Source organism: Phalacrocorax aristotelis, chromosome 5, assembly GCF_949628215.1.
Source record: "Phalacrocorax aristotelis chromosome 5, bGulAri2.1, whole genome shotgun sequence".
NCBI lineage: Eukaryota > Metazoa > Chordata > Aves > Suliformes > Phalacrocoracidae > Phalacrocorax > Phalacrocorax aristotelis.
In genome coordinates this window covers 22236568-22262701 of record NC_134280.1, presented here as the reverse complement: position 1 = coordinate 22262701, position 26134 = coordinate 22236568, and the positions used below count along the sequence as shown (strand labels likewise).

The following is a 26134-nucleotide window of genomic DNA, read 5'->3' as shown; positions in this document are numbered from 1 at the left end:
GTAAAGCCTTTTTTTGCTTTGGAATCAATCATCTGGTGACTGGACTCAGTGACCCAGACAATCTCTTAGAGCCCTCTGTCTTCAAGCACTAGGCAAGGCCAAACCATGTTCAGACAGGGCTGTTCTGAACTGTCTTTAATTTGGAGAACAGTGATTTTAAGTGAGCCCTAGCTCTTTCTCTGGAATCTCCAAAATCTGCAGATTGCTATTCTTTTTTAATGTCTGAAAAGTTTTGTGGAAAAAACACTGCCTGTATTGCTTTGAACAGCAGACCTTTCAGTACTGCAGGGCCCTTCTCCTATGTCTCCAGCAGGGGACCTGCTTTTCAAAGGCAGCTTGGCCTACTGGCACAGACCAGCAGCCTCAAGGTCTTGCTGTTGCTTTGTTCTATTATCTTACCCGACTCTCAGGCTCTGATATTTTTCTGGAGTTGTACCCTGGATGCATGGAACATTTCCCACAGGTCCCACTGTTTATGAAATTGCCATCCTGTAAAGTTCTCCCCATAAAAGCTGCTCATTTCAACAAATGGCAGAGTGCAGGTACACTCTAGAAATTCCCAAAGTTGTAGGATTAGTAAGGAAAACTGGGGCAATAATTGGGACAAAAATTACTATAATGGTATCAGATGTAAGCCAGCAGTTTAGATAATGATATAACAAGAGCATCACATACATTCATAGCTCAGGAACTAAAACCACCCCCTGCCACCACCCGCAACAACTGAGTACAGATGGAGAACTTGGCTGTTTTCCATCAACAGCGAGTAACCCATTTTTCCTGTGCTGATTGATTTGGCCTGTGCTGTTGCTGTCTTACTCTTTTTTTTTTTTTTTTTTTCCCATGGTGTTGCTGGCAGAAAGGTCTCCTCTACTAACAACAAGTTTGTCTAGTCTTGGCATTAAGCTTAATACTGAATGACAATTTAATACTTCCTCTTCCAAGTCTTGCTGACCTTTAGTTTGTGGCAGATAATTTCTAATGTGTGTATATGAAAATATTTTAATCACCTAGCTTTTAAAAAACTAGATTGAGAGACATCACTAGTTTAGCACAAAACTGTGCAATATTTTTTCTACTATTAGCTTTTCTACACTGAGCTTAATAGTTGTATGTGAGAAAATGGAAATTCACTGCACAAATTACTCCACATCTGCAAGTTGCTTATACACCTTCTGATGAAACGTTAAGCCGTGGTGAGGAGTTTATGCTTCATTCAGCCTTCTCAGCAACACAGCAAAACAGAAGTAACTTGCCTTCTGTTTTGGAATAACATTCTATTAACTGAAAGTCCTCATTGAATAAGCTACACAAAAAACTTTAGTTAACAAAAGAGGGTTATCCTGAACTGAAGTAGGACTGAATAAAGTATCTAGCAGGTTGTGCTATGTGTATCTTTTTATGACTTTAAATCACACTTCAACATACTTCCTAACAATTTGAGATTCAGTTCTGCTTTTCCATCTTTGAAAGCTTTCCTGCTTACATATTTTCATTATTAGTTCTAATTACCTTAAATTCCTGCTGTAGTAGGAAGTGGCATTTTAAAACCTATGGAAATCTTTTTGTACTACTCTTCCAAATCTCCATAAATCTTAAAATACAAAGCATTCAAAGTAGGAATAAGACTGTAGACTGCAAAAATAGCTATTTTCTAAATTATTTCATACTAAGTAAAATCTTGGTGATATTATACAGTGACAATAAGAGGGTGGAAAAACTAAAAAATTAATTCTGTACTAATACTAACAGCAAAGTTTCACCTAAATACAGATTATTTTTTTTTTAATCTCATCTTGTATAATGGCAAGTAGTAGAGAAGTTTAGTTATGATTCTTGTTTTGACCGTTTGTTTAAATCACTTGATTCTGGTTAGCCAAGGGGAACATTTCTTAACTGTGCACAGTCCTTGGTGGCACAAGCTGAGGCAACGTCCACGCTGAGGTAATGCGGTGCAGCTCTGCTACCCTCCCTGGAAAAGGCCACTCGTGTCAAGGAGTGACTTAACCACTTTGCAGGACTGGAGCCCTCATTGCTAATGAGCACAAGTGTATTTTTCACATCCTCAAATTTAAACCCAAGTAACCTCGCAGCAGCAGCGCTCTTGGTATTTGTACGCTTGAGAGCTGTGCTCCAGAGATGCCTGGGCACCTATGGTACCGGCCTAACAGGTGCCTTCCCACATCCCCGCCGATCGATGTGGCTTTCCTTCGAGCCCTCCCCCGGCCCCCGCGCTCAGCCCGGCAGCCGCCCAGGGCCCCGCTGGCAGGGCCGTGGCCAGCACAGGCTCAGCCTGCCGCCCTTCACGGACCCCGCAGTGCCTCCAGCCGCGGGGAGCGTCACACGGCTCGGCGGGATGAGCGGGGAGGGAAGATGGCCGGAGACGCGACCCGCCGGCAGGTTACGCGGCGCTGGGGGAGGCGGCGAGCCCCCAGGGTTAGCGGTGCGACCGCCGCCTCCCGCGGGACGTCTCCGCCGGGAGCCCGCGCTTCTCCCTCAGGCGGAGGGGGACGGCCGCCGCGCTCCGCCGGCGCCGCGCACCGGCACCGCGCACCGGCACCGCGCACCGGCACCGGCCGAGGTCAGCCAGGCCCGGCAGCCACTCTCCCTCTCCTCTCAGCGGCGCGGGGCGAGCGACCGGGGCTGGCGGCGGCGCCCGCCTCTGCCTCCTCCCCCTCGGTGCCCTGCCTCCTCCCTCCGCCGGGCGGCCGGCTGCGCGGGGAGGGAGCGCGGCCGAAAGGTGTTGCTAGAAGGGAAGTTTAAAGAAGGTCGTCGGGTTCCTGGGCGCTCCGGCAGCATCATGGCGGAGCAGGGCGAGTCGCCGGTCCACGTCCAGCAGCCCCAGCCGGCGCCTGCGCCCGCCGCCCCAGCCGTCGGCTGGCCCATCTGCAGGGACGCCTACGAGCTGCAGGAGGTTATCGGTCAGTGGAGCTAGGGAGCGGGGAGGGCGGCGGGGGGCGCCGCAGGGCGGAGGCAGGGGATGCCGCGGTGGCTGGCCGGCTCCGGGCCTAGCGGCGCTCATCCTCCCGCAAGCTGGGGCTCGCTCACTGCGGCGGGTGCGCCCGGCACTGCAGTGGCGCCGCCGCCGGCTGCTGCAAACTTTATCCGCCCGGCAACGGGCGGGCGGCCCCGGGGGGCGGCGGCTCCTTCTAGAACCCGCCGCGCCCCGCCCGGTGCGGCCCGGTGGGTGCCGCTGCCGCCCCGCTGCCCTGCGGTGCATCGTCATCCCTTGCACCGGTGGCAGCCGCCGCCGCCGCCTGAGCCCTGTCTTGCTGGTTTGCGCTGGGACCCCCGGCAACTCCGCAGACGCACTCTCTGTGCTTGTGCGTGTGTGTGAGCGTGTGCATACGTGTATGTGTCTGTGTCTGTCCGTGGATGCACACGTGTGCATGCATCCGCTTAGATTACTCTGCATTTTTCCGGTGGTTTCATGGGGGAGGTAAATCTCACCCCTAGATCTGCTACTATCGTGGTGACTTCCTTTTAATGTTTTGTTTGTTTTTCTTTTTTTTTTTTTTCCTTAACATATTTTTAAACCCCTTCCTCTTCTCCCTCGCTGGTTAATCGTGCCCCCGGGCCAGCTCCCCGCGCTGGGCGGTGGTACAGAAGGCCAGCGGGGGATTACAGCTTCGTTTCGTCCCAGCCAACCTGCTCTTGTCCCGGTTTGCCGTGTGAGGTTCAGCCCGCCTGCCGCCCATGTCCCTGTGGGTAGTGGGCTTTCTGGTAGTGCACTTCAGCACTTTGTTCACGTGTCCAGCTAATGCAGATCAGATGTGTTCAGTCTTCATCCCCTATATTTGGATTGGATTATTTTGAATTTTACTGTGTGAAAAGGTGACTTGTTAACAGTATGTGTGATGGAAAGTTTTTTGTCTCCTGACCTAGATGTTGCTTGTTGCTAATGAACTACTTTGGGAAAACTTGCTTTTATTTGTATGTAGCATTTTAAACCTCCAGTAAATACTGCAGGTGGCAAAGGCCAGCTCTAAGACTGATTGCTGTTCCTCATGAAGGGGGCCACTAAAGTGAAAAAAAATCCAGGACTCTTGCCTGTTGATGCTGTTGGGTTATCTTCAGTATTCAGTACCAATTGCTAATCGTTGTCAGGCTGATGACAATCAGAACTACCCGTTATTGATCTGGGTTGCAAGTTGTGCGTACTTGGCTTTGTCGTTAAGCTTTTTATTTTCCACAGGCAGAAGAACAAAATAGTTGAGAAAAGTACTTCTGCCTTAAAATGGGATGGCTTTCTGTTGACCCAGGTGGTGCCTTTGTATTTCTGTTTGCATTTCCTAGGCTGTGAAGAGACTAAGGAGAGGTGAGGGTTCCGGTATTGGGGCCCCTGGAGGTGGCTAGCCTGGACCAGGCTGGTGCTCAGCATCAAGCGCCTGCTGCCAGCGGAGGCCCCCTGCATGGGCTTACTGGCCAGAGGACTTTGTCTTAACTCGGTCTGGGGAATGGATCTAAATTAGCCAAATGGAAGTAATTTTTCTATTTTTGCTGAGGAGCAAATACCTCTTCTAAGGTAAAAAAGGCCCCAGAGGTGTTGGATTAATCCTTGTCTAGGGTGTGATATGAGTCATCTGAGTTATTTAAATAGTAGTTATTTGCTGTTGCAGTACCTGTAGAGTGCCTGGGTGAGAGTTTCATTTAGAAACTCTTTTTCGTTTTTTTCCTTTCCACTTTAAAAGCTTGTATCTTTTGATATGTAGAATGTATTTCTAAATGTTTATATATAAGCATACATCCATTCTTCAGGTGGATGCTAAATTGGAATAGCAAGTGCCTATCTGTAGAGAAACTTTATTGCTAGTTACCTACTGGTGCTATTAAAAGTTGATATTACTTCTTTAACTAAAGTCAATGCCTAGTGAGGAAATTAAGGTCAGGTTATATTGAATCAGATTCTTGGACACACTGAACTTGTCTGATTTCAATTGAACTTTTGCTAAGCTTAGGTTGCTTACATGACTGTCTCTCAAACTCACTGAGATTTATTTTGTACCATTGACTTTAAAATCTTTTGCTTAGTCAAATATGGTTTATTTATTAACACCTTGTATTTTTTGCCTTAACTTATAGGAGACTCACTATGAGGTTAAATTTAGTCTCAATACTATGAAAAATAATAAAAAACCAAACAAGGAGACACCACCCCACTTTCTCAAAAAAAACCCTGCTTATTTGACCAAATGTGGACATAATTTTGGAGATGTTGGACGAATGTTGTTGCTTTTAATGAACCTAGTGAGGGACTCTTAAAGCATCTTTTTATTACCTGAGGGAGGGAAGAATGATATGGTTGAACTTGCTTCAGTGGCAATTTATATTGCTTTGCATTGGTCATGCCAGGGTTAATTGCATTGTGAATGTGAGTAGCTACCACTTGCTGAAACAGAGCCCTTCACCTCTGGAAAGCACTACATACCTCTCCCGGAGGAGCTGGGTAGTGTCTTTGGGACAGGTTCAGTTACAACAGCCCTTTGCCAGTTAAATGAGAAAAATAACATATTGAAGCGTCTTTGTGGACTTAGGAGGAGGAAAGATGCACAGGGGACGGTACACCAGGATGGTTTATCGCAACACTTCCCAACATAATAGGCTTACTATCGTACGGTAACTAAAACACAGATGCAGAATGACTTCAATGGCCTGTTTTAGGGAGCATTTAAAAGTTTTGGTGATCATAAAATGAAAATCATTGTTAGTTGTGTGTGGGCTGTCTTCATCCTGTGGATTTAGTAGGTTGGAGAAGTTCTGCTCTTTTTCTGTGGAAAATGTGAAATTTTCTTATTGCTTATCTGTTTCTAGCCAAATGCTGTTTTGAAGACCAAGGCCACATGATGTGGTTTTCAAGTGGTACAGCTTTTTTCCCTTCTCTGCCTGTTGCTTCCTTTGTGATGGTTGGGAGATTCAAGTGCCTGTTAAAGAGAAAATACTGGCTTTAAGGAGTGCTTCTAATGAGATGTTATTCCATGTTTGCTTTATTTTTAAGGTGGATAGCCAGTTCTTTGTAAACTCTTGGTGTGTGGTTTCGTGATGCATTTAATCTACTCTAACAGGCAGCTGTTGAAAGGATCGCATTGATCTGACAAAGAACTAGTTCTTCTGCCGGGTTAGTTTTCTGTTGGATCAGGTTCCCTGTTTGACTTGCTGCATGACTGCGTGATTGATAGATTTGATGCAAGGAAGAGGCTCTTCTTATTATTGCCTATACACAAATCTTTTCTGGAGCAGGAGGAAAATGTCAACATGTAGGTTGGAGAGTTAAGAGAAGAGGAAATTCTTACATTAATTTAGATTGATATGGGCTGTCCGTACACAGATCCATTTGGAAGTTAGAAGGGGATTCCTAACTGGGACTGGAGGATCCAAAGCAACCTTCCTGTAGCAGTTACAGAGATAAGAACTGTAATTGCTATTAAGGGAGAGCCAGATTTAATTTAGTGAAGACACAGGAGGTCTCTTTCTTTGATTTTAATGCATTAGGTTAAAATGTGTAGTGGATTTTAATGTATGTACTTGGGGTTTTTTGTAAGGTGGATATGACAGATTAAAAAAAAAGCTAATAAAAGCAATACTGTGAGAGGTTTGGGTTTATAACCAAGTATTCTGAAAAAAATAACTGAAATAGATTTCTCTGAATTTATATCACTTACCTATGCAAGGCTTTTTCCTCCTCAGAAGCAATAGAAACCTTCACAGAACAAACATTTAAATGATAACATAAAAACCTGAAAATTGAATAGTGTTAAAATTGTACCTTTCATATGAAGGTACATCACATGGACAAGACAAAGCAGCATTAGATCTAGGTGGTTTTTTGCCAGGTTTTTTTTTTGTGTTTGGGTTTTTTGGGGTTCTTTGGTTGTTTTGTTTTTAAAAAGGTTTCTTAAATTGGTGTGAACAAGTGGTTTTGACTTGTTGTTGGAAAACTACATTGGAGTTGATGCTCTTCTGCTAGGTGTAACTTAATGTTTGTCATCCTGCATTGATAATTGAGGAAGGAAGGTTCTGTTATGGAGTAGTGGATTATCTCATGATTAGGCTGGGTTATAGCTTTCATTATAAAATTATATTTTTATCTTGCCTGCTGCAACTGGCTTGGAAAATTAATTTGGCTAGAAAACAGCCAGAATTAATTGGAAAATAAAGGGTTACTGCTACATGATGGATTATCTATATTGGCTGCAACTAATTAAAGACGTTACCTTAGTTGAACTGAGGCTTTCATCCAGTTTTGCCTTTCTAATGCTGAGCTCAAAAATATCTTGTGGTTTATTGCCTCATAAGGCACAGTGTTGCTAAGTCAATTGTGTTGGGATTTTGAGTAGAACAGGTTACTGTTCGAGACTGTTCTGCTGATTTTATAGTTCTTATTGTAAGCAGCCTGTGAGCCACTCTCATGTTAACGGCTCTGGGGTCTTTGTGGTGTTTCTGTGGAATGCTATTTAATTTTTTTTCCCCCTCCCTGCTGCATGTATGTCACTGGCTCTTTGTCTGACAGAGAATAGACTCTCCTATATTTGTGGTTATCAGAGATCTCTGACTCTGTAGAGAGGTCTCTGATGATGATGCTCAGGGACTGATGTTCAAGTCTGTAAGCATGGTGTACACTGTTTTGAAAAGCCTCTGTACAGTTAGAGGTAAGGTTGCAGTTCTGTGTTGTTCTGTTAACCAGATGCTTGTGTCTCATTCACACTTTCCAAAATTTCTTACCCCTGTGCTTAATCAGGGTTGTTTTTTTGAGTGGAAAAAAACAGTAGAGGGGCTTTCTTTTCCAGTAGCTTTTATGTATATGCTGCAAATTAGATTGGACTGTGCTCAGTGAAATACCACACCATAGCTATGGTAAACTTTGCTTTTTTCTCTTGCAGAGATTTTTTTCCAAACCCCCTGTAATTCTTGGATAAGAAGCTGCATAATTTGATCAGTAATACTTAACACTACCTAACATCTTTATACTAAAACTTTGTGTGAAAAGAAAGATGTGCCTGCCTTAATTCTGCTCCAAAGCAAATTCTATTCCTTACCAATCTTAAAAGTTACCACAGCAGCCTAAGCATATTGTACATGCATATATTAAATATAACCTTCATAACATTAATCATAACCTAATACAGCTGTAGCTTGACAGGAAGGGTTTATTATTTTGTAAATTTGTTAATTTGTTTGGGAAATAATTGGTCAAGATTTCTGTCAGCTAATAACCATTTGAAGAAACTGTAGCAGTGTTAAATCCGCATTTAGTATTTATATAAGGAGTGGCTTTTAATTCAGCTGTCAGAGTAAAGATGGTCATGGTGCAATTTAAAAATACCTTGTAGAACACTCACAGTGCTGTGCTGCTAATGAGGCTGTGCAGAGCTCTCAGTTGTTAATTATTCGCCTTGTCTCTACATGATAGTAATAACGCTGGGGAAGGGAGCTCTGTCATGGGTTTTTTTTGAAGGAAAATGAACTTTCTGCATTAGAAATACCCAGATTGGAGACAAGGCTGTAGTTTTCATTGCTTCAAAGAGGTTAGGCTTTGTAAGTGATCCAATGATCAAACTTCGTTATATAATTCAGTGACTTTTTAAAACTTCTAACTCGTGCAATTGGAATTCAGAATTGTCAGAAAGAAGAGTAATTATATTTTATAAGAACCTGAATGGTGTGAAAATAAAGATGATTATGCGCAACTTGCTTTGGGTTTGTCGTGATTGCAAATAACCAGCAAATAAAGCTTTTAAAGTTAATTTCTTAACTGGGAGGGTAAGGGAGCATGTAATCAACACATCAGGCAGTTGACTGGTGTGTAATGATAATTTACAGAAAATATGCTGTGCTTTCCTGCTCTTGGAATCTGTCTACCTCCTTTATGCTTAGCCCTTCTGTCCTTATGCTTTCTCTCTCCCTCTGTCCAAGTTCTTCCTACAAGTAAGGACCAAATTCTCGGAGACCTGTGAAGTTCTGGCTCCCCAGGAGTTGCTTGAGTGCTGGAAGAGTAGCAGTTCTGCTTGTGAGCATGTGGAAATTTGAAGGGATTGCATGATTTTGATTCTCACTAAGCCTTACAACAACAAGGCTTTGCATCTTCAAAGTGGGACCACTGCTTGTGACCAGACTTGTAAGGGTACTTTGATAGCAGGGGCCAAGCTCAGACCTGGGGGAGCAATTTTAGGTTGTATCATGTGTTGCTCTGAAACAACATTAGAACTGTTCTACTTTTTTTTTTTTTTCTTTCAGTGGAGAATCACTTTCCCTTAGGTCAGAGACAAATTTGTGTGTTTTGTTTTTTTTTTTTTTCCAGAATCTGCTTGTCAGATGGAGCTTCTCTTTGTTAGATGGAAACAAAACCACATCTGTACTGTCTGGCTTGAGAGCCAAACACTGCGAGTTCTCCATGCCAAGGAGATGTGGGTGGCTGATATAGTGGCTACATGTGTAGGTCATGTTTAATTTTTGTGTGACCCTTTGGTTCTTTCTCTGTTCCCTCTTGCCCCCTTCCAAAATATTTCAGAACTATAAGGCAGCACTAGATAGAAGCTGGTTTTGTTTCCAGCAATAATAGCAATTTTTGGTGTTTAAAGAATGGACTGTAAAAACCAAGTTAAGTTAGTTACTCTCGTTAACTTCTTGGGTTTGCTGAAGTCATGGGATACTGCTAGAGTAGCAGCAGCAGAGGAGCAATCTACTTGCAGACCTTGGAAGATAAGTATGTCACTAGGAGATTACTGGTGCTCAAAATTAAAAATGAGATTTTTAAAAAAACTTTTTTTTTGCCCCTAAAGGAAGTAACGCTTGACAGAAGTTGATACTGGTTACCGTGTGCAAATAAATAATTAGCTTTTTTGAATTAGTGGATTTTTACTTATTTCTGCCTTTTGCAGCACAGCCTTCCTGGTAGGATGAAATCCTGATGGCTCTGCTTGATTTCACTGTTTCTTGCTAAGTTTGAAGGTCTTTGGGTGTGCATAAGGGTTGCACAGTTGAAGCTTGTGGGTGTAAGAATGTTATCATCCAGCAGTGGCAGAATGAAGCAATGCTGGTATGAAATCCTTGAGAGAAGAATTGGCTTTAAAACTTTCCTTCTTCCTTCTTATGTCAGTTTTCATATGCACTGTACTAGGTTCTGTGGGGTTGTGTGATCAACTCTGTAATTAGAGCAACCAGTACATGTTGAATGCTTGTCTCTTGCCTTCTTCCACAGGGTTTGGCTGCTGTCCTCCTCCCTTGCCTACCCTAGGGTCCAGTGGTGGCGATGCAGCTCTTCCTTCTCTCTGCTACTAACTTCCTCCTGCACAGTGCTTCTGACTGGAGACCACATGTGCCTGGGGAACTAGACACCTTCCTTTCCCCCACCCCTCCACCCCCGCCAACCCTGGGAGAGAAAACGTGGTAATGAGAAAAACTGGGGAGAGTATACATGGAGAAACAAGCAATTCCAGGATACCTGACAGTGCAGGAGCAACCTGATTTTTCCTGAAACCTCTGTCAAGTCAGAGTTACTTTATTAGAGTTGGTTGCCTTTTGGGAGAGAATAGGTAGTTGGGGGACGGCAGTAAAGGGGCTGAAGCTTAGTCTTAATGGAGAAGTGTGCATTCTTCCAGGCATTTAGGTAGACTTCAGTTGACTGGTAACTGTTTTGTAGCAAGCTTCCATGGCAGTGGTGAGATGCTGACAATGCTGATGAAGGTGGTGGGTTTTTAGAGTCCCTCTGAACAATTTTCAGGTGTGATTTTCCAGGGTTGCTGTTCGTGAGAGTCCTGCAGCTTGCTCCCGAGAAAAGCTCAGTGAAAAGTTTGAACAGTGTCATTCATTCTTTAGCTGAAGTATTAAGTTTGTGGCAGTGATGGAGTTAATATTTCCAGTCCTTTGCCCTTAGGTATTTGGCTAGGTATGTGACTTTACTCAACAGTTTGGTGAAACCCCAGTATGGTAAATTAGCTGTCTCCATTAATCCTTTGTCTTTAGGTTTAACAATTCCTGAATTGTTTTATTAGCCTCTATTCCTGTGGTTGTCTAACTGCCTCTGAGGTATTCTGATCAGAAGTAAAATGTGAGTGAAATATGACGATGTCCTGTAAGGCTGATGTAATGATTATGTTACATAGCTTTTAAGCTGAACTGTGCTAATGCACTCAACGAGAAATGACAACTAGAAAAAGACTAAAAGTTTTAAGGTTTTCTGTGTTCCTAGTAATGCTTGCAGAAGTAGTGTGAACTTAAAACACATGATCTTGAAGGTGAAAATCAATGTTGAGTGTCTGAGGGTTTTCCTAATACCTGTAAGCAAACTATGTGCCAAGTATACCTGCTTCAGGGTAGTGGTACAAAATTATTTAATTTAACAGACCAGAAAAATGTTGTGTATTTACTTATTGATCATGGTTTCTGTCCTGTAGGAGTAATATGGACAAGATCATAAGCTTGAGCTATTGCTTTTAGGCTTCTGAGAAGAAACACATGCAGAAGGATCACCATTCAGTTCTAAAGTTGCTTTTCACTTGTTTGCTTTGAAGACACTTTATTACAGGGACTGAATTTAAACTTACAATTTGTTCCTGTTAGTGTCTTCTGCTTCCAGCCTCTAAGCCACTTCAGACTAATAATAGGAACTTCTTTAGAATTTGATTAGAATCACCTGATGAAAATTCAGTGATAAGATAGCATTTATATTGCTCCAGCTCTTCATTGTTTCAGGAGAAGCAGGATGAGAAATAGGTATGTTTTTTGCTTTTAGTGTGTGGGCCATGATGGACTCAAAATTCTAGCAGGCACCTTCTGTTGGGGTGAACTAGCTGAATGCTTTGTAGCTCAACATCACAGTATTAATTAGAGATATTCATGACAGTGCAGTAGCAATACCGCCTTTGTTTTCATAGATTGCTGTTCTTCATTCTCGGAAGAGAATGATGCACTATGTGATGACATCTGGAAGACTTGGAAAATATTGCATTCACGGTATTAGATTGTTCCAAGTGTTTACTTTCAAACTAAATGAGAAACAATAAAATATGCCTGCTAAATCAACACCAGCATTTGTTTATAGTGCTACTTCAGAAATGAACAGTAATTCTCTCTTAATAGTTTTTTTTTTCTAGGCAGGAAACCTGGTTCAGCATAGAAAATCTTCAATTTATCCTACTTGTATAAGGTGAAGTGGAGTTAAGCAGAGTTCCGTGGAGTTCATATAATACCCTAGTAAGGTAACTTTTCGTCCCATGATGAATACCAGGTACCAAGTTCTTGCATAGTTATGCAGAGCCATTTCCAGTATGAGTTTTGCCTTCAGATACGAGGATTTGTATGCGTATTGAAAATGGTTTCTGTATTGATGATGAGACAAGGAAAATTAAATTATCACAATCCATGTTTCTTTTCTGAAAATATTTTAACTACAAATTAGATCTTGCAGTTTATCTTAGTGGGGCCATGTAGCATAATAGAGTATTTAAAGATTATAGTAGAACATGTAATAGGAAAGGTGTTTTGGTTTTATTCTGTATTTTATTAGGAAGAACTGACTCTGTATTAGAAGAGTTCTGGAGAAAGAACTCGTTTCTTTACATCTGTGAACTTTGAAGTAAATGCTTTATTTCTGAGGCAGTGTCATGTACCTGTATTTGGTATGATAAGATGGCATTGCTGTTGTAGAGCATGATTCAAATTAACTGCTAGGTGTACTTTTTTCTTCCTTAATAGAAAAAGGAAATATATTTGAATTTTTTTCCTTAGATCTTTGTGTGTAGACAGCTGTAGCTCAAAATAGCTGTTTCTTCCAGATATGTTGTTCAGAGTTTGTTACTGTAGGGCTTTTCTTCATGGTATTCTGAAAACTCCCATCTGAATGAGGTTTGAACAGGCAGGTAAGAAGGAGGTGGGAAACAGTAGAAACCTTAGCCCTGCTGGTCATGTCTCAGCTTGGACAAACTAATCCTGTTCAGGGAGTCTCTCTTAAAGATTTTCCTCAGTTTTGTACTTCAGGCGTGAGCCTGCAAAACTTCAGGGTGTCCCTGGCCACAGAAATAATTAAGGGATTGGAGCATCTTCCATTTGAGGCTGAGAGCTGGGACTATGTGGTCTGGAGAAAAGACGACACGGGGATCTTATCAATATGTACAAATGAAGAAGAGGGAAGCCAGAGTCTTCTCAGTAGTGCCTGCTGACAGAAGAGGCAGTAAACACAAACTGAAAATGACAAATCTCAACCTTAGCACAAGAAAACTTTGACTGTGAGGGTGATCAAACACTACAAGAGGTTGCCTGGAGAGGTTTGGAGTCTCCATCCACAGAGGTACTCAAAACCTGTCTGGGCAACCTGCTTTAGCTGACCCTGTTGGAGCAGGGGGACTGGACTAGACGATCTCTAGCTTAATCTAAATGATCCTATGAGTCCATGGTTTGGAATAATTTTTGGTGGTATCTTTGTGTGAAACAGCAGAAAAATAGTTGGCTGGGGCTTTGTTCTTTCAAAGAGCATCTTAAATTTAGGAAGCAACTGTGACAAGAGTTCCTGCTAAAAGAAAGGCAGATTTGGAGAATATTTGTGGCTTACAAATTAGTTCCACATTGGAATTTCATTAGTGTCTCATTTGTGCCTATGTCTAAGTTTCTGGTGAAATGGAAGCAGATAAGGGGAGTGAATCAGTTAATGTTGAGGCCTCGACAGTGTGTTTGAATTTGGAGTTTTACTTTGAACAAGATACACACTAGTCTGTGGGCCAAACATTCTAGCTGTCCTTGGTTTTTTTTGAAAATATCTGAAGACTGGTCTGAACCATTATGTCTTTCAGGGGTTAGAGCATATTTCTGCTGGAGCAGAACTTCCAGTTCAGGTTCCTCCAAAAGGAGTTTATTTTGCACGCACAAGAGCTGCTCTGCAAAGCAAACTAAAGCTCTGTGAGGGAGAACAAGGAGAGGATATTCACTTCAAAACTGCCCTGTTTGCTCTAAAGCAAAATGCATATGTACAGGTGACCAAATAGTACTAAGTGCAGGTTGGTGCTCTTTTTTGAATTTCCCTCTAACTTCAATTACGTCATCCTCTTGTTGGTTATTTTTCTGTTTCTTTCTACTCTCTTGAGATTTTTAATTTCTCGTGTGTCTGATGGGTGGCTTTGCCTGTGAGTTAAGAACTGCATCCTGATACATGTATTTCTAAATTGTATTGCTGGTCTTTTTAATACTTGAAGTATTACTGTTAAGATTTTCCTGTGAAACTCTTGTGTTGACTGTTCACTCTAGGATAAAACTGTAGACCTTTGAAACAACAAATTTGGAGACAAAATTTTTAAGGGAAGAATGGTGTCAGCTTTCCCTTTCTCTTATCTCTGGATAAGCTTCCTTGGTTTAAATGGATATTTATCACCCAGTATTCTTTTGTTGTGCAGCTGACTGAATGATAAGGAAGTTTATTTTAGCAACTTTTCACATGAATGTAGAAGAAAAGCTACTTTTTTTTGGTGCCTGTTTCTGAATGAAGTGTTCATGCTTCTTCAGGTCAATGAAGGAAAAATGAAATTCCCCCACTGGTATGCTTTCTGGAGGGCTAATTACAGGAGGATCTCTGATTTCTTGTAGAAACACCCTCTTCTGCAAAAGTCCTGGAGATACTGCTTTTTCTTTTTGATAACAGATAGTTTGAAGTCAGTGATTTTTTTTTTAAAAGGTATTTTAAAAAGTATATTATAAGCAATAATGTAAAAAATAGACTTTTGGATTAACCTGGTAAGAATGGATTTATTATTCTCCCAAAATGTGAGCAAAATTCACCTAGTTTCATCAAACCCTGTAAAAACAGAAACCGTCAAGACCTCTTCTGCATACTTCAGGGTTTGTTTTTGGTTTTGTTTTCTTTTCTCCTGTGTAACACTGTATGAATGACAAGAAAAAGTTTAAATTCAAAAGAAAAATGTGAAACCTGTTGGGTAATTGATGTAGTCTTTGACCTAACAACAGCTATTAAAACAGCAAGAAACTGTCTCTGTTTTACACGGTTCTTCTTTTGTATGGCTTTTGTTTCTGTGGATTTGATGGCAGGTTTTGGTACAACTGTAAGTAAAAAAAAAAACCAACAAACAAACAAACAAAAAAAACACCCTGAATAAAGAGGTTTATGTTATTACCTGAAAATATGACCTACATTGTGAGGATGAATGGATAATAACACAACAGACTTTGTAACACATTCGTATCCTTCACTTCAGCTCTTTTTCATGACTTTTCTTGGGAAAATGCAGAATGAATAGGGATTTGTTTAATTTGTTCACATCAGGTACAGTGCATCCACACTTATCCCACGACAGCCCCAACATGACTGTACAACAGGAACTGACTCCTGTCTGCAGTGTGCCAGCCGGGTAGCTGTACTGTACATGCTGCAAGAACAGCAGAAGTGTGGGTGAAAAAGCCTGCTGCAAGTTCTTTGGCAGCTACTTTTTTTGCTGCTTCTTCCCTAATAAATTTGTGTTGTGAGTGAAGTTGGATTCTTATGTGTTTGCAGGAAGCCAGTGCAGGTCTGATTACAAACTACTGTTAACTGGAGAAGGGCTGAGGTGCTTCAGTGCTTTTCTTCCCCCTCCTCTCTTGTGAGCTACTTTAACAGATAATAATGTGTCTTACATATATGCTACTATTACACTGTTACGTGTAATGGTACTCATTGTTCAATGGCACATGTATCTTCTAGGCCATAAGTTTGGTGAATTCACAAGTTACTTTTCTATACTGATATGAAAGTGGGAGGCATTTTAGGCATTTGTTAGGTGAGTACCACTAAGCAACCTCTTTGCTTTCTCACCTGATACATGCTGTTTCTTGGTGGCATTGAATTCCCATTTCCTGTTCTGCAACTTTTGTAAATTAGAGTAGATTTAATGTTGAAACAGAGTGTAGTTTATTTTACTCTTACACATAATGCATTGTTTCACTTTTTTTCTTTTTAACGTGACCTCTCATTCAGAGGGGAGATCGCTCCAGGTATAGAAATTGACTTTTCATGGCTAAGTTCAGTTTCATACTCTTTAGTTCATTAAGCTCTGAAAATGTAATACTTTATATTGCTTCATAATCACAACCCTGGAAAAGTGATAGTGAAGGGGATTATAAGTGGACTAGGTATATAAAGTGATAATAAGATAACCTAAGCAGGCATGAAAGCTGTGGGACTTGTGAGGAAAAGTTCTGCAAACTGGAACAGAGATACTTTCTTTGCATTTCACATTTGATACCCATTCAAATTGATATATTGTAGGTTTTAAGTAGCATATCTTATATTTGGTGTGTTTTGCGGTCAGAACGGAATGGTTTTAGCTTGTTTACTTGTTTGTTTTAGGTTCAGCTGTATTTATTAAGTTGTCTCTGTGTGTTGGTTGTTCCGCTCCATACCCTTCTTTTTTTAGCATGCGTCAGCACAATAATTTTGCAGTGTGAGAAGTAAATTCAGCACCAGAGAATAACATCCATTTACTCCCAATAATCTGTTAATCAAGTGTACCAGTTGTCAGCTGACACTAAGGGGACACGCAGGTTCTTTTAGTGATCCTTGGCAGAATGATGATGGCACTAAAACATAGTTAGAATTAAAGATTTATTTTTGTAACAAGATATGATTAGTATAGCACAGAACTTATTATTAGAATGGCACAGGATTTCTACAAGCATAATCAGTATAGTACAATTTATAAGTAGTGTGTAATACAGAATTTATAATATGACTTCACTTACTATTTCTAATCACCTGGATCCTCTGCAGATCAGGTCAAATCTTAGTACAGTTTGCTGTATCAGTGTAACAATCATAATCTAGGTTTAAAAATCATATAAAAGCATGCAATACTCAGTCCTTGAAGAAGCAGGTGACAGTGGAGGCATCCCAGGCCACTGAGGCATCACAGGTCTCACTGTGCAGCAGCAGTTCCTGTCCAAGTTCTCCACTTAGGACTTGTAACTGCTTGATTTTATGGACAGTGCTCTGGTGCTGGTATGCTTCCTTGTTCTGTGATGGGGTCATCACCACTGCCGGGTTGGCTGGGTGCCTGGGACCTTCAAGGCCAGTAGGAAGGGAGTAATCAGCCTGGTGCCCAGGAATCTTGAGGCCTGTAGGCAGGGGAAGAAGAAATCTGCTTGGTTCACAGGACCTTCCGGGCCTGGTAATGAGGGGAAAGGGAATGAATATGTGACCCACTCAGTCACAGAAAATGACTGCCTTATAAAACGGTGTTAGTTATGCTAACCACATTAACCACGTAGCAAGGGGTACCAGTCACACCAGTCTTGTCTTGACACCTCCACAGGGCAAACTCCAGTTCTGATGGCTGCAAATTCTGAAATAGTGGTGGTTGTGCATTTTTTTTACTATACGCTTTTTTCCACTTATAAATAATGCTTCTTATGGAGATATTTCAGAGGTGGAGCAGGGCAAAAGGAATGTAGTCTTGGGTAGTGTTTATAATATGGGATTTGCCTAGACAACCTAGGCTGCTTTTGTTTAGGTTTTCCTTACCTACTGTGGTGCTGACATTTCCTTGGTGTGGATTGCTAATGAGTGGGGAGATGCTCTCATACCAAATCTGGAAATGTACCAGGCTCCCTGTGGGCTCCAGAACTAGCATGTGAGGAGACTAAAGGCCGTGGAGGACTCAGTTAAAAGATAGTTTTGCTGATGACACACGCAGATGGGCACTGAACTGCCTGGACTTTGACATCACTGCACTTTCCTTTGCAACACATCTACACCTCTCTTTCAGTGTCAAGTACTGAGGTTTGTTTGGAGTATGTGCAGCTTTCTATTCAAAGGCAGGCAAAAGGAAAAGCATTGTAGTTACTGTGTGTTCCTGATGCACTTCTAAAAGTTGATCCTCAACTTTGTTAGCACCTTATCTTACCCCAAAGGCTTGAATTTCTTTGTAGGTACCCTCTTGAAAAAAAGAGCAGGAACTTTTTTTTGTCATGTGCCTTATCTTGTTTTTGTGATTGATAGGACTAAAAGTTTTCCAGTGTTGAATTGCAGGGCTGTCAGGTAGGTTGCTAACCATGTCTCCCGCTGTGTTGACGCTTTGAACACTGATCATGACAGCACAAGGGGATAAAACCATATTCTGCACTAAATATAGTATATTGAATTGGAAAACTGGTAAGGGAGCTGGGATACTGACTGTCTTACTATTGTAGCTTCAAAGGCAAGACTATGTGCACTAAGTGACATGACCGTATGGAGTAACAGGATGTATTTCTCTGGTAGTGAGGCATGGCTTTATTTTTACCTAGCTTCAGTAGAACGTATGATCTTGATCCACTTATACGTTATTGTTTCTTCTATGTGCTTAACAAACACAGCGGCTATATTTTTGGTGGTCATTTATTTTACTTGCTTCAATAAAGTTGCACTAAAAGCCTCTCTTATTAAAGTTAAAAAAAAAAATCTCTCAGGCTGGTGTTCAACATCAGCACTTCTTGTCACTCTCTGTTGGGAGAGCAGTGATGGGAACAGAGGGAGGGGGCAGCTGTGAGGTGGAAGGAGCTAGTGGGCATAGCCTTTGTTTTTCTTTCTTCCCTTTCCAAACCGTGTGCTTATTGCCAGGTTAACTTGAATGCCCTAAACATAGTGGTCATCCCCGGACTTTCCAATCTGATCTTAATGTGTTGATGGCATTGTACCAAGCTGACAAGTGCTAAGCTCTGTATGGCCCTAGGCATCAGTCTCCTTACCAAGAAAGTGTCTGAAAACAGAAAGCCATCATAGCCTGATACTTTATTTCAAAGCTGAACACAATCACTATTAAATAAACCTATATCTAGTCTAAATATATCTGGTTTCACTTTCTAGCCAAAGATTTCTTTAATGCCTTTGTTAGTCAGAGTACAACTCTTCTAAAATTCTTTTAACTGTGATTGGTGGTGACAGCTGATTAGTCTTCAGGTAAGACAGATATGTGAGAAGAGTTCCTGCAGTACAGTGTGTCTGGGCTCACTGGTGGAGGGAAGACTTTTACATTCTCCATATGATTGGTACAGGTTCTTCACTTTCTTATGCAGTATTGATTTGTCTGATTTCCTGAATAATTAGTTTGTGATTGATAGTTACTTGCTGTACTCTGATGCTAGAAAACTCTGTGTTCAAGAAGGTTGGTTCCTGTTCTCATGTGCTTTGGCAGAAGAACTTCTTTATTCCTTTCTGCAGATTTGGCAGGGAGGGAGTTGTAACATAGTACTGCCTAGCAAGCTTCAAAATATTTCCTGTAATTTATCTAGCAAAAACATCTGATATAACCAGTCCTTTTACTGTTTTAGTGAGGGTGGGGGGAAATAAAGAGAATAATTCAGAAAGCCTAGTCATTCCCTCCTGCCCCTGTTTTTCTTGTGTATGGGGTTTTATTGCTGACTGTGAATCCCCCTGCCTTTTTTTTTTCCCTTTCTGCATGAAGAATATGATGTCTGGTTAATCCTCAAGCCTGCTGTATTTTAGCCTTAGTACAGGTTATCTTAATGCTTGCATAGAAATTATCTTGTAGATTTTCTATAATGCATAATAATTTTAACATGGACATTTAGGCTATTTCTCTAGGACTTCAGTGGGAGGTATTTGTAGTCCTTTATCATCTTAGAGTTTTTTCTGGATTATTTATGCAACATGCTTTTGAATAGTAGTATGGGATAAGACAGACCTCAGAGATTTTGTGTAAGCTACTCTCCCACAAAAAGGTAAATACAACAATTGAATAACCTAGTGATTCTACAGCCATAATGGTGATGTTTTTAAATGTCTAACTGCGGAACAAAGTAGTTTTGTATAGCTTCATGAATAATTAATGAGATTAATTGTTGGATGATGAAAATGCAAAAGTAGCAGTTCTATGTATAAGCATAGATTTCATGGAACACTTAGTGTCTTTTAAGAGAATTATGTCATAATCCTAATGGCTAGGATAAACAAACTAGCATCCAAGTGAGTTATAAGGGGAGAGAGAGAGGTTTGATTCCAGCGTGAATTAAGAACACAAAGTGGGCAGGAATTAGTAGTAAATTGTATTTATGTGGTTATCCAGAAGTTCTTTAAGAACACAAGCATTTATGTTGTGTGAAGATGGAGAGAGAAATCATGAGTTCATTTTCTGTGAAGAAGTTTCAGAAAGATTTAGAGGCTAGTATGGTGGTCTAAATGAGCTTTAATGAGCTGATTATAACTTACTCTTAATCAATGGAAGTAATATGAAAGAAAATTAATAATACTGAAAGATCTCTAGAGTACTGTGGGGCAAAATCTAGAAACCAAAATAAATTAAAGGTTCTTTTCTCTGTTTCTAAACCAAAAGTGTTGCTTTGCCACCAACAAAATTGATTCTTCTGCACAATGCTGCCATGGAATATGCTGAAGTACTGATTAGTTCATAACACATACGTAGTAATGCTAGAAATACGCTGCACAATATTGCATGGAATATACAACATATTGCAACATAGCTTTCAAAGCTTGTATATAAACACAGATGCTTTGCATGTTACGTAGAAAAACCCACAGGTTTTGAGTGGAAACCTAAGCTAGATTGCATTGGTGCAGACACAGTTTGTGTGCACAAGTGCATTCTGCTCTATGTAAAAGGAATCCTGCAGTTATATTACAGAATCACAGAATGGTAGGGGTTGGAAGGGACCTCTAGAGATCATCTTGTCCAACCCCCTTGCTTGAGCAGGCACACCTAAAGCACGGGGGCACAGGAACGTGTCCAGGTGGGTTTTGAATGCCTTCAGGGAAGGAGACTTCACAACCTCCCCTGGGCAGCCTGTGCCACTGCTCTGGCACCCTCACAGGAAAGAAGTTTTTTCTCATATTGAGGTGGAACTTCCTGGGTTCCAACTTGTGCCCGTTGCCCCTTGTCCTGTCATTGGGCACTATTGAAAAGAGCCTAGTCCCATCGTCCTGACACCCACCCTTTAGATATTTATAGGTATTGATGAAATCCCCCCTCAGTCTTCTCTTCTCCAGGCTGAACAAACCCAAGTCTCTCAGCCTTTCCTCGTAAGGGAGGTGCTCCAGTCCCCTGATCATCTTGGTAGCTCTCCGCTGGACTTGCTCAAGGAGTTCCACCTCCTTCTGAAACTGGGGGGCCCAAAACTGGACACAGTACTCCAAATGTGGTCTCACCAGGGCAGAGTAGAGGGGGAGGATAACCTCCCTCGATCTGCTGGCCACACTCCTTTTAATGCATCCCAGGATACTGTTGGCCTTCTTGGCCACAAGGGCCCAGTGCTGGCTCATGGTCAGCTTGCTGTCCACCAGCACTCCCAGGTCCCTCTCAACAGAGCTGCTTTCCAGTAGTTCAGCCCCCAGCCTGTACTGGTGCATGGGGTTGTTCCTCCCCAGGTGCAGGACCTTGCACTTGCTCTTGTTGAATTTCATGAGGTTCCCCTGGGTCCAGATCTCCAGCCTGTCCAGGTCTCGCTGGATGGCAGCACAGCCTTCTGGTGTATCAGCCACTCCTCCCAGCTTGGTATCATCTGCAAACTTGCTGAGGGTACACTCTCTCCCATCGTCCAGGTCATTGATGAATATGTTGAACAGAATATTGTATGTAAGCTGCATTTAAGAATTATCTAGGGGACTCTGCCCTTCAGAAATGGACTGTCTGAAAGATTAAATAAAAATACTTTCATAGCCGCTTCATCCATTTTTCATAGATTTTATTCTATTAAGTACGGGCTTCAGCTTCTTTTACAGACAGTTATGATTTAGTCTTGGGTTTGAGGGCAACTTACAATTTGTGTGGACTAATCAGCTAAGTTTAATAGAGGGTTTCTATATGTTGCAGGAGCTTGAGGTGTGTGAAATGCAGATCGTATAGGTCAGTATGTAAGTGTTTGTATAGATTCAGAGATAAGGTATTTAGTATTCTCCAATTATGACTGCTGTCTAACTGTTCAGACACGTAGTCAACAAGAAAACTTACCAACAAATTACATCCTCTTCTTCAGAGACTACACAGAAGAACCATGGGCTTGAGGAACCTGTCTTTTGGGTAGAATGATTTAAGGGACCTAAAGAATGCAGAAATCCTTAAAGAGGTTTTAGTTGGAATACTGTAGAGTAACACTAGGCTACTAAAAAAAGACTTGGTAAATCATTATGGGATAATGAGGTTACTGACTTTTGTTTTTGAGAAGAAAATTGATAGGAATAGTTCTAGATTTATTTTGGATACTGTTACTGTGCAGTGTTGAACGAGTGGAAAGTGTCAGACCTTTAGACATAACAGGGAATAAATGAAGTGTCGCATGCTTGTATGAAGAAGGATATGTGTTTGTGCGATGTGCAAGTGATATGGTCCAGCCATCTCACCTTGCTGCCTGTCTTTTTGAGACTTGACTAGTGGAGGATAGATGAAACTAAAATGTTGAAGTCAGTTGTTGATCACACTTGTTCAAAGATGATCCTTCTCTTTGCCAGCTGGAGACAGGTTCTGCAAAGGTTAAATTCCTGGGCGGGGGGAAGGGTGGGGAGAGAAAATACATTCATGTCAGATTTAAAGCAAGTTGAAGGAACTTACTTAGCGAAGTTTAAATCCTGGATGAGTATTTACGTTTGTGGGGTTTTTATGTGCTTTCTGTGAAGCATGTGCAAAGTGGAATGCAGAAAACTGCTTTTAGGTTATATCCTTTCAGAAGTAGTCAAGTGTGGCCATATGTAATAGCTCTTGAGAAGGTTTCTATTGCATAAACCCAAATAGTTAAAAGCAATTTTAATGGCTCTGCTGCACTGAGGGCAGGATGGTAGGGAGAGCGTGATTTATAGCATGAAGGAACAGGTGGGCTGTAAGAGCATGCTTACACTGGAGAGAAGGGTGGCAGCCAAAAACATGAGGACAAGATAAAACATCCTGTCTGGGTGGTCCTGCTTCTAAGAGCTACTAGACTGGAACACTTCACATACCTACTTGTTTAGTAGACTAGAGAAGGGCATCTCTTTATTGACACAAAAGGAGTCTTCTGACCAGATGGGAGAGCTGCAGATTTTCCTCATCTTAATCCCTGGTTGTTCACCTTGTGAGCCAGAGGAGGAAAGGGGAACATCTCTTAAGAGGAAGGAGGCATATAGCAACTAAGTGCCTGGCTCCTACTTCAGTACTTGAAACTGCTTTTTCTAATGGATTTTATATGTAGGTCCCACTGAGAATGCAGGCTGCAAAGATTGCCTGTACTATCAAAATACTGTATTGTGTAGAGTATTCGAAAGGCAGCAGAAAGAAGAAACCAAGGTAGATTGGCTTTATTCTAAACATAGAAAGCTTTTTGCGCTCTCAGTGCATCATATTCTGGTGGTGAATATCCCACTGCAAGTCACCTCTGTCTGAGGAGAAAACACATGGAAATGTACTGAAAGGCTTTTCATATAAATAAACCTCAAACTCTAGTTTATGTCCTAAAATCTCGCATCTCGTCCTCTTCCAGTAGGCAAAAGAGGAATAGATCTTCAACTTGTGCATAAGGGTAGCTCAGGATTAATTTTGTAATCAAGAGTTTTTAAAAAGTAGTAAGGACATAGCCTTTGCTTTGGGGTTTTACAGAACTTAAGCAAGTGAGATAGTGGGGTGGGGTCAGGGATGTGACAGGACTCTTCTTTGTAATCTGATTTTTCCAAAATGTTTTGAAGCGTTGTTTACTGTCATTTTACTTTAGCTTGAGGAAGCAGTCAGGCTTTCATCCTGGTGTTCACTGAATAATTTTTCTGTGTGCTTTTTCTGTTTGTGCTTATGTGGCCTTTGTATATGAATCTATTTTGAAAGTGGAGATCTGGTTGATTCCTACAAGCAGATAAAACTACTGGCATAGATGAAAAAGATACATCAAGGAAAATCTTGGTCTTTGTTTCTGTATCCTTAATAGGTAAAAATTTGGTTTCTTCCCCCGGCCTCAACCTACAGTTGTCTATCCAAAGTAACAAGAGGATTTGTGTCTTGATGTCTACCAAACGGCAGTGTCATTGAAGTGATGTAGATGAGTCTTACTTGAGATGAATTGTGCTGACTTGGTGGTTCCTTCCTTGGGATGTCTTATTTAATTTCTGAAATGTCTCTTAATTCTTTTATTACTTACATTATTGGAATTTTTAAAGGCTTTGTTCTGTAAGCAAACAGAACAGGACATGTCATTATTTGTCTGTGACTGCATCCTGCAAAAACATGACTAGTTAGTCCTGTTGAGACTTTTAAAGATGAACTCAGAATTTAGTGTATGAATTTCATTACAGAGTTAAAAAGATTGGTGATTTGAGTGAAAATGTCATGTGAACAAACTATACTTGAAAATAGCTAAGCAAATAGCGATTTAAAACACGGACAATAACTTTCAGTCATGTGGTATAGTCGGTGCTGTTATCAGATGTGCAGAGGGAAAAGCTCTCAATTGTTCTTAAGTCAACTGGTAACTGAATCCATGTTTGTAGAGCTTGTCAACAAAAGGCTTTTTGTTCACAATTTGTGTTCATCCAGGACATGCCAATTACTGAGCATAAATAGAACAGAGTGTATGAACAGGCCAATATGACATGTTGCTCAATTTGTGACTTAACAAAAATCCATAATTTATATTAAAATAATTAGAATTACAGGTAAAAGCTACTCGTCGGGAGATTTCAGATTTCTGCATGAATGAGCACAATGTAATTACTTTGAGGAAGCACACGCTGCTGTATTTGATGTGGCAGCAAGATGTGCAACCCGGGCAAAACTCTTTCTGAATATTACTCGGGATCATTTCGTTAATTTAGTGCGGCAATACTGACTGGGGCAAAGCCAGTGGGTGCTTGGTAAAAGAAGCAACAAGGCCTTTTATTCCTGCTGTTTGCAAATAAAGCATACTAAAGAAAATTATTCTAATGCTTTCCCCAAAATTTGTTCAATTCCACCAAGCTTTGTTACCAGTGTAGTTGTGTGCCAATATGTGATTTGCATGTCAACTAAGCATGACTGACTTTCTCTGCTGGGCCACTCAGCAACATGCATCGTCTTATTGTTGGCGTGATACTTGTGCCTCCTGTGCTCTTTACAAGAATCAGCATGCTTTTTGCAGGATGTTGCCCTGATCACGATGAATGAGTAGCAACACAGGTGAAACTGTAGAAGACACATGTATGATTTTACTGAAAATTTTGTTTGCTGCATAGTGGGAACAAAAACCTGATTAAACAGGGACTGACCCTGAAAGAACAGAAAGAAATAACATTTGATAAATCCCCGCCCCTCTGTGTAATGGTTTTGTGTTAACTGTGCAAGTCACGTTTTTGATTAAAACATGTGTCCAAAGACGGAAGTTCCCAAACTGTATGAAATGCATTGAGATGGTGGGTGTGACTTGATAAATTAGGACATCATTTTAGGTTGTTGGCTTGGGAATTTTTTGTGGTGTGGAACAGAAACTTTGAGGTTTTTCTTCTACATTTGAGGAGTGTGCAAACTGTCTTGCTAGTGGAAAGGTATGCGTGTAGAAAGCACAGAAAAAGGATAAACACCAGATTAAGTTCGTCGCCAGGTTGGTCACTGGTTTAGACTCCTGTTATACTGAGACTGTGTTCCTTTTCTGCCCCTTTTTCAGGTAGCGGTGCTACAGCAGTTGTCCAGGCAGCGCTATGCAAACCTAGGCAAGAACGTGTAGCAATAAAGCGGATCAACTTAGAAAAATGCCAGACCAGTATGGATGAATTACTTGTAAGTAAATCAGCGGGGAACATACTACACGGAGATTGTCTTCTGTTTTGATTTTGGTTTTTGCTTGGTCCAAGAGTGAGGGTTGAAATTTATGCAGGATAATAGTGAGAAAAGGATTTGAAAATAATCTGAAAGAAGTATGCCCTTCCCCTAAAAATATATTTTACTAATATGTGTTTTCTAATGCCACAAAAACAAGAAGTGCAAATTTGAATCTTGGGATAACCAACTGTTGAGAACTGTGGGAAGAACCTTACCCCTTGCTTTCTGGAGACTCAATTTTCAAGAGATTACTGCCTGTTTGTCTTTTTTCTTAATACGAAGGAAAGATACATTTTTCTTTTGTTAAACACTGATTAAAAATATAAAGGTAAAATTTAGTAGGTCTCCTTAAAATGTCTAAAGCACCAAAACATGGCAAAAACTAGTTGGATCATTTTGTAATGATT

General features: G+C 41.1%; 1 protein-coding gene across 2 annotated transcripts in view; it reads left to right on the top strand.

Annotated features, from left to right (window-relative positions):
- Nucleotides 1-2570: 2570 nt before the first annotated feature.
- The window catches only part of STK39 (serine/threonine kinase 39), a 105269-nt gene continuing 81705 nt past the window's right edge, over nt 2571-26134 (top strand). The window contains exons 1-2 of one of the 2 annotated variants that reach the window (XM_075093363.1): nt 2571-2921; nt 25573-25685. In XM_075093363.1, coding sequence (XP_074949464.1) covers nt 2801-2921; nt 25573-25685 — 234 coding nt within the window. In that variant the 5' untranslated portion in view covers nt 2571-2800. The remainder of the gene's footprint in view (nt 2922-25572; nt 25686-26134) is intronic. The other variant, XM_075093362.1, reaches the window with a different exon arrangement.